The 15787-nt window shown below is 33.5% G+C and overlaps 2 protein-coding genes across 2 annotated transcripts; one reads left to right on the forward strand and one right to left on the reverse strand.

Annotated features, from left to right (window-relative positions):
* Positions 1-533: 533 nt before the first annotated feature.
* On the forward strand, positions 534-4726 carry LOC120273796 (probable LRR receptor-like serine/threonine-protein kinase At1g63430). The gene is given in 16 exon segments (XM_039280505.1): positions 534-864; positions 981-1119; positions 1291-1298; positions 1489-1561; positions 1652-1746; positions 1749-1794; positions 1886-1973; positions 1975-2015; positions 2491-2607; positions 2686-2750; positions 2838-3080; positions 3174-3379; positions 3457-3589; positions 3667-3824; positions 3949-4161; positions 4326-4726. Coding segments are annotated over 16 exon segments (1971 nt in total). The 5' UTR covers positions 534-764; the 3' UTR covers positions 4572-4726.
* A 1763-nt stretch (positions 4727-6489) lies between these two features.
* Positions 6490-9769, reverse strand: LOC120273803 (receptor-like protein EIX2). The gene has a single exon (XM_039280514.1). The coding sequence runs from the start codon at positions 9577-9579 to the stop codon at positions 6490-6492; it is 3090 nt and encodes a 1029-aa protein (XP_039136448.1). The 5' UTR covers positions 9580-9769.
* Positions 9770-15787: the final 6018 nt, after the last annotated feature.

Genomic DNA, 15787 nt, shown 5'->3' on the forward strand with positions numbered 1-15787 from the left:
TCCCAAAGATCTCCATATACGCATGGGCCTCGCCCCCACTGCTCCACCCAGGCACTGCACGTCCCTCAACGATTTGAAGTACTGCTTTCTATTGTCTGCTCTCTCATAAAAAAAATGTTAGGTGTATGAAAATGAATGCTTTATCCATATGATTAATCCTGAACTTATAATAATTTAAGCAAACATATTTTTCCAAAGATACTAAAGAAAAATGCAACTAACATTGAATATAGATTGCTGAGTAGGAGACAAAAGACAAAATTTCTGTTTTCTTTTAATGTGATAATTTATGGAGTGAAAAGTTACTCACATTTCTATACGTATGTAGCAAATTTTAATAATAACAAGTTATAAACTATAAATAAATAAATAAAAATAATAATTCACAAGGATATAGATAGATAAAACTATAAATACCAACCTTTGTTTTTTCATATGAATTCTTATCTTTCCCTCCCCCCACCGCAGTCACCGTTGGGTCCCTTCCATTATAGCTCCACCGTTGTACTCTCTCTCTCTCTCTCACAAGATTTGATCTTGTTACCATTTTTTAATTCTATTTCACTCTCTCAACTACTCCATTTTGTATATTTGCTTAAATCTTTGTCTTTCTTTGCTTCAAAATGGCAAACTTGCAAACTCTTTCTTGCTTGCTCTATTCTTTCTTCTAAAAATCACTTATTTGAGTTTTCTACTTGAGAATTTCACATGTTTGTTCAATTTTTGTATTTTGACATTGGTTTTAGCTGTAACCATTTCTAATTATGAGATCACTTGTGTTACCACTTCTTCTTCTTCTTCTTCTTCTTCTTTTTCCTCTTGTTTTGGTTGGTGAAGTTGTCTCCTTGCCCATAAATCAAGAAAGTATGCTCCTTTATCTTAGTTTGTGTTCTTGTTTCTGAGTTTTTAGTTAAAAGATGTGAGCTTTCTTGTTGTGTTGGTCTGATGGGATGGCTTTTTCTTTGGTTTCTTTTTTGCAGTTTTGGCGCTTGGGGCTTTCAAGAGATCAATTTTTGAAGACCCACTCTCTGTTCTTTCTGATTGGAATAGCTTTGATGAAAATCCCTGTGGTTGGTCTGCAGTGACCTGCTTGAAGCCTCAGAACCGTGTGGTTAATCTGTAAGACCTGGCCGATTCACTGTTTTCTTTTTGTTTATCTGTTCAAAAAATCTCAGTTTTTGAGAAAATTATATGGCATTTCTTCGTTTGCACTTCTGATTTGATGCATATGTTGTTGATGAAGTGGTTAATTGATGAATGAGGCTTAAATTGTGGTATTTGTGCTTCAAGGGTTTATGGTAGCCACATGTTTTATTCCAATTTTGGGATTTTAATTTGATACTTCTGTTTGTGGTTTCATCAAACAGGGAGTAACTGCTAATTAGGGTTTAAGATTTCTGAATTTCTGAATTGAATTTGTAGAATGTTTTGATTAGTTTGTGCAAAATGGTTTTGCTGATATTATAAACTAGGGTTTTTATTTTGCAGAACACTTTCCAATTCCCTCTCTGAAAGGATTTCTGGCGCCGGAGCTTAGGTTACTGGATTTCTTGCAAGAGCTGTATGTAATTAATTCATCGCTTGTTACTAAGTTTCTGCAGCTGCAGAGTTGGCCAAAAGAGTTTCTTTTTAACATAATGCTGTTGTGCAGAGTTCTGAGTAATAATTTGTTCCTTGGATCAATCCCTAAAGAAATCGGTCTGTTGAAAAACCTCACAGTGTTGGATTTGAGCTCGAATCAATTCTCCGCCCCGTCCCTGCTGAGATTGGTGATTTGACCAGTGTTACTAAAATGTAGGAAAAATATGCTCCTGAGAATTAATTTTTACTTTCATTAATTTGTAATAGTTTGTTCTGATGTGATTCTGGAAATTTGTTTCTGTAGAGATTTGCATTCTAATGGGTTGACTGGTGGTATACCATTGAAACTTTGGAATCTTGCAAACCTTGTCGAGCTACGTTTGGATAGGAATAAAACTCAGTGGACAAATTCTTGGAACCGATACACATGGCATGTATGTTATTTTTATTCCTTCTGGTGCCTTAGCTTGAATAATTGATATATATATATATATATATATATATATATAATCTTAATTTGCTGCTGAAGTAAGACCAGGCCACAATTAATATTCTTTTCAGTTCAAACTATTGAACTTTTTGAGTTGAAAAATTCATGATTGCATTAATAGAAGAATAGGGACAAAAAGTGTTGAGGTTCTGCTATTGGTTATGATGAGGAACATGCCTTTTGTATGTTGATAATGCATTGGTATAATCTATAAGTAGGAATTGATATGGTTTACTAATTGATATGGTTTTAATTAAATTTAGTGATAGTACATGATGAACTTTGAAACAGATTACACCACATCAATGTCAGAACATATTGATGCTTTTAATCTGTTTGTACGCCATATTTATCTGTTTCAGCTTATTTTATTTTATTTTATTTTTCTTATTTCATACTGTCTTGTATATCTGTGGCAGGACACCCTCCTACGATAATCGGACTGGTTTATGTGGGCTAACTTCATTGAAATTTGCTGATTTTTCATACAACTTTTTTGTTGGGAAGATACCTCCTTGTCTTAAGTATCTGTCAAGGTACAATGCCTTAAATCAATTTAAATTAAAGCTTGTTTTCACTGAACTTCCTTCAGTTTTACTGGATCATTTGTACAGACTCAACTTTCGGGGGAATTGTTTTCAAGATAAAGAGTCCATCAAGCCGCGTTCTACTGAGCAATGTAGGGTGCCTTCTGTCAGGATTTCTTGTCATTCTTCAATTTTTTTTTCAGTATACTCTGATTAACAGCCTTTGTTTCTGTCTTCAGGTTATTCTGTGAAAAGCCAAGCAGCCAATGAAACCTATGAATACTCCAATGTGGCGCCGAAGCACCACAGGCCGCACCAACCAAAGTGGCTGCTGATTTTAGAAATCACTACGGGTGTAGTTATGCTTATCTTCGTGATCACTTGTGCTGTGTCTGCTATTAAAATATGCAAAAGAAAATCCTCTGGCATTATCCCAATAAGAAAACAATCAAGTTGGAAGGATGAAATATCAATATCAGTCGGTTAGCTCAATGATCTTATTTCCTCCCATATTGACTTATACTGCAATATTGATGATGTAGAATAATGATTTTAATTTATGACGCTTGAAACAGACAGTGAGTTGTTGAAAAGTGTGCTGCGATTCAGCAGGCAGGAACTTGAAGTTGCTTGTGAAGATTTCAGCAACATAATTTGGTCTTCTACATACAGTAAAGTCTACAAGGGCACAATGAAGAATGGGTCCGAAATTGCTGTTCTGTCACTAAGTATTTCAGAGAATCAATGGACAACATATTTTGAGCTCCAGTTTCAGAATGAGGTAATTATTTCTTAACACTTTTCTGCAAGAAAAGAATTAATTGATCATTGTGTGAGGAAACTTTATATTTAATCTAGGTTGCAGATTTTGCAAGGTTAAATAATGAGAACATAGCGAAGTTGTTGGGGTATTGCAGAGAAAGTGAACCATTTTCAAGGATGCTTGTTTTCGAATATGCATCGAATGGAACATTATATGAGCATCTTCATTGTAAGTGTTCTGTTATGGTTGCTTTAGTGACTGATACCTTTATCATCTCAACAATATTATGTGTGGATTCATTATAGATGGTGAAGGATGCCAATTCTCTTGGCTAAGACGAATGAAAATAGCTATTGGTATCGCTCGTGGACTAAAATATTTGCACACTGAACTCCAGCCTTCATTCACAATATCTGAGTTAAACTCCGGTTCCGTGTATCTTACTGAAGACTTTTCTCCAAAGGTGTGCAAAAATATTGCTTGATGATACTTACAGTAATTTTTTCTCTTAAAGTTTCTTCTTATTTTCGACTTTTGTTCATGAATTAACTTAGCTCCTGTTAATAAAATCTGTTGTATATCTGTAGTTGGTTGATTTTGAGAGGTGGAAAACAATTGTTTCGAAAGCAGACATAAATGGTTCTGTTGCCAATGGCCTACCCTATCATGGGTTTATGGATTCCATAGAAAGACGACATATGGATGTTCAGAGCAACACATTTGCTTTCGGAATGCTTTTACTAGAGCTAATCAGTGGAAGGCCTTCATATTGTGGAGATAGAGGATGCTCATTGGATTTGGTAAAAACCTTTAATACAACAGACATCGAAAATTAACTGTAGAAAATATTGATTACTTACATAAATCATCTTTCATTTACTTACTGATCTTCAGTTTTAATATGGCATAACTAAGAAGACAATTTGTAAACATTATCATCTGAAGATTATTGATGTTGTTGCAGGCTATGGAGTATCTGCAAAAACCGGAGAAGATGAGCCAAATAATTGAACCTCATTTGAAAAATGTCAAGCCTGATGATCTCTCTGTAGTATGCAGTACAATTAGTCTTTGCATTGAACCTGAAGCATCTAAGAGGCCTTCCATGGAAATAATTACTGCAATGTTGGAGGATGGAATTGAGACCTCACCAACTGCTCTTTACAAGAACTCTCATCTGGCATGGGCTGAACTGGCCTTAACATCATAATAGGTACTTGTTTTCTTTTCCAAGTGCTAATGCAAGGTGTACACACATAATAGCTTGTTCCTTAGTTCTTGTTTTGTTTCTGTTTTGGTGATTCTTTTTCTGGGAAGCATATTCATGATCGTGTTGTATTATTGTATATGCTAAGAGAGATTGTGTACCCCTGTTTTTACTTATATTGATACGGTAATGATCAGTTAGCATTGTGATCATTCTGATTTTTATAGTAAAGCAACGGAGGTGCATTTCCTGGTTCCCATTATTCTCATTATTTTCATTGCAAGATATATTCGTGGACATGTGACTTTCACTCCGAACTCGAGAATGGACTCAAGCATGAAACACCAATGTATTACACTCTACATAAACTACCCTAAGCATGTAAGATCTATTCAAAATCGATACTCGTGATTCCTCTACATATCTGACAACAATTATTAATATAGGTTTCAAGTGTAATGATAATGATAATTAGTTTATGCAAAGTGGACTTTTCTTCAGCAGTGTATTATTTGATCTTTCAAAATGCACAATTACATCCAAAAGTATGCAATATCTCTGTTCATAATAGCTCATAATTTTCAATTCCATGCATGGTAGGCTGATAAGAAACAGACAGTAGACATTTAGGTAGACTAAATAAGTTTGCAGAGTTTTTCATGTCTTTCAAGTACATCAATTATGAACACCCCTCAACTACAAAAATGGTATGTGATAAATGATGATATGCCCACAAAGTGTGAACCCTGAACGTTGAAAGCACTCTAAACACACTACTTTAATATTCTTAAATAACATATAACGATGTTCTACACCTTGCAATGTCAAATCCAATAATAATTCAAATTACAAACTCGTAATTCAAATACAAAATGAACAAGGACTCATAACAAAAAAGCAACAGTAATACACTAATATCGCTTTTTTATTGATATAACTAGTTAGAGCCACCCAACTTGTTACTTTGGACCTGAAAATTGAGAACAAAGAAATTCATAACCTCAACAACCTCAATAAAAAAATCAAATAGATATTATTTTAACCTTGCAAAAATTTTAAATATATATCATGCAGACAAGTAATTTTTACTTTGAAAATATAATTTCAGAAGAGATGATAGGACCAATATGTTTTCTAAATCTTACATTATGGTGATAGCATTTCATTAAACTGTGCTTGGATTGAAGGAATTTAGGACTAATGCCTTCTGGTGTTTGATTGAATTAAGAAATCAAGATAGATTATTTATTTAAAAGAAAAGAGAAATCAAGATAGATAGGCCAATGAAAGACAACATGTTGGCCAAAATCTTGTTCCTCCTCTCCTTAAACTAAGCACAACTTGTGGAAATTATTTGGCACTAGTAAATCATGTTATAAAGCTTGGAATATAAATCTTGTATCTCCAAATGATTATGTTATGGTGTATGCGATGACTTATATTATTCCAAAAATAATTATAGTTATGGTGTATGCAATGACTTGCATTATTAAAGATAAGAGTTCTATCATATTAATTTTTATATTACTCGTGGTCATAATATCAGCTCATACTACATTATGTAAATACATATCAACAATGGAAGAGTAAAAGCTCAGGCCTGACCTCAGTTCCTCCTTGAGCAAATTGATTTTAGCCTCCGAGAGTACACAACCACCTTAACATATATCCAATCATGTACTTTTGTCAACAGATCGAAATAAGCAATTTTATGGTTTGGTTCATCATAATGGTAACGATGATCATCCAGAAGCCAATTATGAATCCCATTGCATGACCTACGGAAAGCCATAACATCTCTGACCAATCTCTTTTTCCTTCTTCTTCATTTGGCCTCATCTGGGAATAATGTGTCTCATTAGCACAATTCTGGAAGAGGTGATCCACAGAGATCATGCGATTCCAATTATAGGCTGATGGTTCAAAACGTCTGAAGTTGGCCGCCCGATGGAATTGTTCCTGACAAATTGTTGTGTGATACGTTCAAATGGCTCAAGAAGTTCAAAGTAGACATACCTGAAGGAATGGTTCCAAATAAATTGTTCTCTGACAGATCAAGTGATTCCAGTTGTTTCATGTCACTGATGCTTTCTGGTATCTTTCCATTGAAAAGGTTGTAAGAAAGATTCAAGAAATGCAGCCCATGCAATTTGGTGAGTTCGTCAGGCAACTCACAGGAAAGCTTATTGTTTGATAAATCCATGCTTGTGACTAATGATAGAATCTTGGAGTATTCCACTTGGAGTCCTTTTGCGTTTATCAAGAGAGATTCTGAGTATGCAAAGCTATCTGGAAGACTGCCCCATATAGAATATGAAGAAAAAACCTCACTGAAAATGGAGAGCAAAGACCACCATTCGTTGTGATTGGTGACTGCCATGGCATTGAAATCACCAAAAGAACGAGGAATGCAACCTGTTAGGTTGTTGTGTGCAAGGTCCAGGATCTGAAGAGAGGAGAGTTTTGATAATTGCTCTGGGATGACACCTTCAAATAAATTGGATCTCATGCGAAGCACTATTAAAGATGAAAGGCTTTCTCCGAACCATATTGGTATGCTACCAGAGAGTTTGTTTTCACCAAGGTCGAGAGTGACCAACTTGTTGGCCATTTTCAAGGAGAAAGGGAGACCTCCAAAGAAGCCATTGTTTCTCAAATGTAAGGACCGGAGATTGGGGAGTGACACAAGGCCATCAGGAATTTTACCTGTGAAATTGTTGTCAGATAAATCAACAATTTCCAAAGCTGATGTTGAATTCCAACAATGGGGAAGTTCTCCAGACATATCATTGTTAGATAGATCAAGCAATGCCAAGGAGATGGAGTTACAAAAGAAAGACGGAATGCTTCCATTGATATGATTATGAGCTAAAGAGAAGACTTTAATGTTATTAGCAGCTGCGAAGTAAGAAGGAATAAACCCAGAGAATGAGTTGTTGGTGAGATCAATAACAGACAATGCAGTGGGGTCAAGCTCAGGTATTGGGCCTTCAAATCTGTTTGAACTCAAATCAAAGAGAATGAACCTGTAATTTTTCATAGAAGTTGGTAGCCGCCCCTCCAAATTGTTATTTGATAGATTGAGTAAATACGGATTAATGGCACTTAGATCCCAAAACCATGAGGGGATGCTGCCTGAAATCTCAGCATCTGATAAGCAAAGGTCACCCAAATGCGTTTGAGTTTTAACCCAAGTGGGGAACGCAGGGCCTACTTTGCAAGAACACATTCTGATGATATAACAGGCAAAAGCAGGCTTCCAGTCCTCACTTACATTCAATTGCAATGAGTTGTAGGACAAGTCCAAATATGACAAGCTTACTAGATTAGCAAAATGAGATTCAGTTAAGACACCCATCAAAGAATTTGAAGAGAGATGCAGTAGGCTCAGTTTAGATAATTGGCCGATGTTTTCTGGGACTGTTCCATTTAGCTTGTTGTTTCCCATACGCAATGTTTTTAGACCCATACTACTTTCCGAAGCAGAAAAATCCTTATTCTCCCTGCATTTAGACAATCCATCAATAAGATCATCAATGCCTCCACTGATAGAATTGCTTGTAAAATCTAGAGTCTGTAACTTGCATAAGTTCCCCATGCCTTTTGGCAATGTTCCATTGATGTTGTTCTTGGATAAATCAAGCTCCCACAAGCTAGAGAGCTTTCCCATAGATTCTGGTAATTTCCCTGTGATGCCATTGCCCGGCATTCTCCACTGCTGCAATTGCCTGAGATTACCAAAACTCTCTGGCAACTTTCCATGCATCATATTTTTGGATAAATCTAGGAACTGAAGGTGAACAAGATTTCCTATAGTTTCTGGTAAATTACCACTGAGATTGTTGCCTCCAGATGCACTGAAGTACTGCAAAAGTGTGAGATTGCCGAAGGAATCGGGAAACGCTCCACTGATCATATTCCTTGACAAATCGAAGTATTGCAGGTTTCTTAGATCCCCAATGCTTGCGGGCATCAATCCCTGAACTTGGTTACTGGACAAATCAAAGTACTCTAAATTTGTAAGATTGCTCAGAGATTCAGGAATGCTTCCATTGAATTTATTTACTGACAAATCAAGTTTCTCCAAGCTACCAAGATTTCCCATGGACTCTGGAATCACTCCATCAAAAGAGTTTTGAGTCAAGCTCAAGAATCTCAAGCTACGCAAGTTACCAATGGTGACCGGTAACTTGCCATACAGAGCACAGATAGAAAGATCAAGATGAACAAGGCTTGTGAGATGGAACAACCATTGAGGCAAAGTGATGTTCAGGTCATAATTCATAGAAAGATCAAGCACACGAAGAGATGTGAAGTTGAGATGATGAAGCAGAGTAGTACCATGAATACCACCAACTCGGAGGCCAGCATTAGAGAGTTTCAAGACAAGAAGAGAAGGGAGCATATTAATGTCATGAAGCCAACCATGCACGTTAGAGAGGTCCACTCCACTCAAGTCAAGGTAACGCAAAAAAGTCATTTCAGAGAGCCAGTGGAGGTCATTAGCTTGTAGATATAAATTTGAGCTAAGATCAAAATAGCACAAGCATGATAAGTTTCCAAAGGTATGGGGAAGCATTCCACTGAATTCAGCATTAGAGAGGTTAAGGTAGTCAAGGTTGGCAAGAGAGCCAATGAAGTCTGGGATGGGGAAACCTTGGAAGTCGTTATTGCTCAAATCCAAGTAGTTTAAATGGTGAAGCTGAATGAGAGAAGAGTTCAACTTACTTGGTGGTGGTATGGGATGAATGGGATCATAATAAGGGTATTGCAGATCAAGCTTGGTGACATGGCCGGTTTCATTGTTGCAGGACACTCCCCTCCAGTTGCAGCAGTCATGACCAGTCCAAGATGAGAGAAAGCTTTTGTTGTTACTCCACATGCCTGCTTTGATGCTGAGAAGGGCTATCCTTTCAGTCTTAATGCAGTTACCATGAACTTGAGAGTGAGAGTGAGGCAGCTGTGATGCCACAAGGCAAAGTAGAGAAAGGAAGAAGTTGATAGGAGCCATGAGAGAGAGATGAGACTACTGAGACTACTGTCACTTGACTTAATGCATGTCTTCACAATGCTTTCATTATATATAAACAATGATTCTGGAGATGATGAAACAGGTATGAAATTTTCATTTGGTGCTCAGGTCTTTTTGAAATTTAAGTTCCGTCAAAGTAAACGTTTTTAGGCTTTGATGCGCGTTTTGTTCATAAAATTAGCAATATATTTGTAAAAGTTGGCCCCAAGCGAGGTTTGATCATGTAATTTCATAGAAATATAAAAAATATATAACACAAGACTTCAACTAATCACATATACGTCCACATTTGTTGAATACTATTTAAAAATAATAACAATAATTTTCGCTCGTTATTGAAGATTCAGACAGTGACAAGATATTTGAGTTGAATTTCAACTTAAACAAATCTATAATAAAAATTTAATAAAGTTAGCCAATGAAAAATAATTTTTCTAAATACCCATCAAAGTTATCTTAGCATGGCCAAGTCCATGATCTTTGAATAAAAGTCCTACGCGCTTAACTAATTAAATCATATATGTAATTCAAAATAGTTTTTTTTTTGTAATAGTGTGACATTGCATAGTTAAATAATATTTTTAAATGTTACTTTGGTCATCCACTTCTAATTGTCCTTTAATCCCGATTGGGTTAAGGTTCAATTTTTTTTATTAAAGTGGATAAATCACAATTTTATTAAAAGAAAACAGAAAGAGAAGACAAGACAAATGCACAAAAGTAAAACAAATACAAAAATGAAAGTATAGTTTGAGGTCTCTTACTAGCAATGAGGCATTCAAAACAAGAAGAAGGAAAAGGCAGAGGAAACTAAAAAGAGAAGAGCAACGGCGAAGACTACCGTCTGGAATCACAGGCCCGCCCGAGTTGCCTGGGAAAATAGACTACTCCAAGGCTATATTAGAATCTGTATCGCCGGTATTATTCGCGACTCTTGCGCTCATGAAGTTGTGGGAGCGCTTGATCCTTTGAGATGCTTCGTTGAGAGTTTGTTGTTGAGGGTTTGAAGCTGTGGGAAACCAAGAGAGAAATATATTAGCAATTTTAAAGATAACAGTATGAAAAGGCATAGCAAGTAATTGAAAGATGCGATAATTTTGTTCTAGCCATATATTCCAAATAATGGCTCTGGAACTGAGATCTCACAATGTCTGTTGACTAGAATTTAACAAATATAGCCAAGAGATCCAAATTATAGAGACAGATGGTGGATACAAGTGTAAATCAAATATTTGATTAAAGAAGGACCAAATTCATTCTGAGTATTCACATTTGATAAAGAGGTGTTCCACTGTTTCAGAGGCTTTGTGGTAGAGTACGCATGTATCTGTGGCGTTTTGTATGGTAGAAGTTTAAATAATATTTTTAAATATTACTTTCATTCTTAATTATGGTTGACAGGACGAGCATAAGTTTTGCACATAAAAAATTGGATTAAAATTTAGGGTTAGCTAAGCTTAAACATGTTAGGAGTACGTTCTTGAATGCCCATGAGAATATTTGTATCAGTGCATTTCATTTATATATACTTATGATTATTAATAATAGGCATTTCTTTCAATGTTCATGTAAATATTGTGTTGGTATGTATTTTAATAAATTATGAACATTTTCTACTCTTTATAGCATAAGGAGAAAGGTATTAGAAGGGTTTAGTAGTTATATACTTAAATAGTTCATAAATATGAAAATCTTTAGTTGGGTGTTAAAAATTCATAAGAATTTGTATAGCATATGCTTTGACAAAAAAGTGCCAATTAAAAACGATGGGATAGTGGCAACATGTCATAGATATATTAATCGAATTGGTGTATTCGAACATGATTCACTACAATCCAATCATATGAGTTTATTCTTTAATCATCAATGATTGAAATTATTGATAATGATTATATGAGTGGACCTTAGACTTAAGGTATCATAATCACGATGTGCTTGTGATGTCTAGTTTATTAGTAGAGTAGTTAGTGTCCAATTTACCCTTTAATATGGTCAACCTCAAAGTACTTCTATGTCGGGCAAGTAGCAAATGTGAGTGATTGTAAAAAAAAAAAAATTGTTCTTTTAGAAGTAAATGAGTTTGTATCTTATGTAAGCATGAGTAGGTAAGATAAAAAGACCTTGGCCAAAGTAGACAAACTAATTGTGTGAGATACAAAGGGTTGTTTGGTAATCTTATTCTTCTATTATTATTTTGCATATAATCGAGTTTAGTGAGTTTGATGTTTTCCATAGGTTTCACCTGACTGGGATACAATAATGAGAGGTTTATACTATACATGGTAAATCATAATCTGAAAAAGGTATATAATGATCTATTTATTCATGTTCTGATTAGGCTAAGAAGTGGGACCATAGGGTTGACTAAATATCATCCACATCATTTGATATGCTCTTAATGCCGCTTAGGGACTGCACTCTAAAAGAGCCATGATTGAAGGAATTGAAAAATCAGCCATAGTTTGAATGTAGGTGTAAAATTGCTAATTTACAATTTTACATCATGGGATGAAGTGATTGTAAATTGGATTAAGTTTTGTCTTAAATTTAAATTTTGATTAAAATTCAATAGAATCGAATAATTAAGGTGTAATTCTCGAAATAGTCCCTCTACCTTTTTGAATTTACCCTTTTAGTTCCTCACTTTAAATTGTAACATTTTAGTTCCTCTACAATGTTTAAATGAGACATGTTAGTCCCTTTTTTTTATGGTTTAGGGTTAGGGGGACTGATATCGCTAAATTAAGATTATAGAGGGGCCGAAATGTTACAGTTCAAAGTAAAGGGACTAAAAGGGTAAGTTTGAAAAAGTAGAGAGACTGTTTAGGGAATTATACCAATAATTAATCAAAATTATAATGGATTGCGATAATATTGCTCTTTGAGTCATATACAAATCATGTACCTTCTTAATTAATGGCATGGTGTAATTATGCTTTTATAAAGTTTATATATAAATATGACTACTTTTCAAACCATAACTATTGGTCTATTTTCTCTTATGCAATTAATAACCCGTTTATTCTCCCTTTCTAACCCTAGTCGGCACTTTGGAAAGGAAGAAGAGGTTGTTTCTGAATTCCGGCGTGTGATCTAGAAGTGTGGGCTTTTGTGAGAGAACCCATCTATCCGGATTGCATAAGATCATGTCGCCCTCACCGGTGCCCACTACCACAAACGAAGCTCGCCGTTGCTTAGCCAAAGACCCATCCACCATCACTAATGAAGGTCATGCATCCTAGAATAATAACCTCCAGCATGATCGTAAATAGATAATTTGCTATGTTTTTGCAGGGCTATTTTGGTTACATTCAATTGTTGATGCTCAACCATTAGAAACTGTGATTTCTGGAGATTGAAAAATTGAACTTTACATTACTGCTCATGATATGATACTTTTTTTCATTCCATTGCAATCAATAAATACAAAAACAAAATTATTAGTGTCTAGAGCATCACTAATTGTCACATTAATATGAAAATATTCTGCTAATTTAGCAAAAACTATGATGATTGTAAATTGATGAGTTGTGTTTAAGATGAAACAAGGTGTAATTGGGATTGTGTTGTATGCTAAGTGGTATGAATGATTTAGAACACATCTGCAGATCACATATAACAACAAAATTAGCTGTAACTTTTGCTTTAGACTAGTATAAAATTTTCATACATGGTTTTGTTTTTTAAGAAATAAAAATTCATAAAACTTATTGATCTTCATGTTGATACATTTTAATCTCCAGGTTTCTTGATTTTTGTAATTTTTAGTGATTATCCTCATGATATGAAAAGCTTTGTTTTCATCACGATTATCAACATTTACTAATCAAGAGAATAAAATGCATAACTAAAAAAACAATTTCATTAGATTAAATCATGACATAAACTATTTATGCTCAAGATTGCAAGTTTTCCTTCAAAATGACGACTCGCTAAGGTGGAATGCAATGGTGAATCCGTAAGAAGAATTCATGTAAATACATTGATTTAAAAATTTGGATTATGATTATTATGCGTTAGTTGTAAATAGACATCACCTAGACCCATCGACGTCACTTGTGATGGTAGCACTACAACAAATTGTATATTTAGCGTTAAGAAAAAGTTATCACTAAAAAGTAATAATTTTTAGTCATAATTATTAATAATAACAAATTTTAGAAGTTGTCAGCTCCCCTTCACAAATACTTTCGATGCTAATACAAGAGTGGCCATTTTAGACAAATGGTCACAATTACTTCATATTTTTTTGTGACAAATTTCATGACACTAATAAATTTAGTATTTGTGACAAATTGATGTGGCTATAGTGACAAATAAACTCGTCACAATAATCAATTTTATTGTGATAATATTGTTGACAAAAATGCAATAGTGACAAAACATTTTTTTGTCAATAGTAATATTTTTTTATTGAGTGAACAGATTTCATTACTAATGCTACTTTAAGATATTGTTACCCAAGAAAATAAAGTATTTAAAATTATATGAAAATCAATAAATAAATATCATCAAAATATTCAAAATTCAGATTTTGGATATATAAAATTAGAAATTTAATATCCAAAAATACAATTATAAAAATTATCTTTTGAGAAAAAGAAAAAAAGAATATAAAATTATCCTAAATTAGGAGATGAAGTACTCGCTATGCATTTGAATCCTTTTTGCTTTTTCGACCCTCAACTTCTACTAGAATTTTGACTACTTTTGTTGGGACTTTTTAATATTATTCTCTTTCCTTGATGCTTATTCTGCACATCTAGAAAAAAAAGAAACCAATGAAATAATTTTAAAAATTAAAAAATTCTAATTTAATTACAACTTTCATACCATTATTTCTTCTCATTTGAGAGAAATTTCATGTTGCATTTGGCTTTTTGTGATTTTCAATAGATAAACAATCATTAGGAAAAATCACATAATCAAAATCTAAATAACATATTCTTATGATGAACCTGAACTTAATATTCAAAGTATCGAAAAAGAAAACACTTATCCATCGCATAAACTAAGCAAAATAATTTAAGAAAAGAAAATAAGCTAATATTGTGACCATCAATAACATAATCCTTTACATCAAGAGCAAGTTGAGTCATTTTAATTCTCCGAATCAAATGAAGCCGAACCGTTGCTATCGATCTCCATAGGCACAAAATGACTCGAGGCTTCACAATCTTCGTTTATTCTTTATGTTATGTTCATTGAGGATATATATCTTTTTAATTTTTTTTTAAAATTATATTATCTAAATTTTGTTTTGTGAGATTTGGTATAATCTCTAGTTAATTTAAATTTTTAAATTTCTCAAATACTATAAATCCTAGGTATAATCTAAATTAAAAGCTTGTTTTCTATCCTTTAAAATATAAATTTTGAGGATTAAGTAAACAATAACAACTTCTAAAACAATGAATTTGGAGAATATTTTTTTACATTGATTTTTATCTCATATTTTTAAAATTTAAATATTTTTCCTTTTAAAACACACACACACACACACACACACACACACATATCGAATTTGGTCCTAAAAAACGTTAAACATACTTTAGTAGTTTTTGTGACAACATTTAGTAGACATTAAATAGTTAAAATTTTTGTGACAAAAAAAGTGATTACAAAAAAATAAAACTTTCATCACAACAAATGAAAATATTATTTACGACACTATAGGTATATTAATAGTGATAACGTAATTGTGAGAGATCCTAAATTGTCACAATTATAATAGTTTGAGTGACAAAAAAAATCATCACAATTAACTTAAACAATAGTGTTATTTAATTTTTTTTTATCAAAGAAAACTTCATATTTGTGACAAAATGATCGAAAGTTACAGAAAAAATCAGTGTCGTAATTCTTGTAGTACAAGCATAATATATTTGGTATATTAAAACTAGATTAGAGAAAGCCAATCTTATATTTTTACTTTTTTTTAAATATTTTTTTTTGTTACTTTGGGTATTTTAATGTGAAAAATAGTTGTTTATTTGGTAAATGATTGATGCATATATATATATATATATGGAGTATTCCTCTTTGCATTGTAGATATGGGGCTACACTAATGCAATGATGATGATTTAGTATTTGGGCATAGTTACTTATAAATGTTTTAATAGGTTAATATTTTGGCTTAATGAAACAAATTTTTTTAGTATCTAATATGTTATTTTGAAGTATTT

Source organism: Dioscorea cayenensis, chromosome 2, assembly GCF_009730915.1.
Source record: "Dioscorea cayenensis subsp. rotundata cultivar TDr96_F1 chromosome 2, TDr96_F1_v2_PseudoChromosome.rev07_lg8_w22 25.fasta, whole genome shotgun sequence".
Taxonomy (NCBI): domain Eukaryota; kingdom Viridiplantae; phylum Streptophyta; class Magnoliopsida; order Dioscoreales; family Dioscoreaceae; genus Dioscorea; species Dioscorea cayenensis.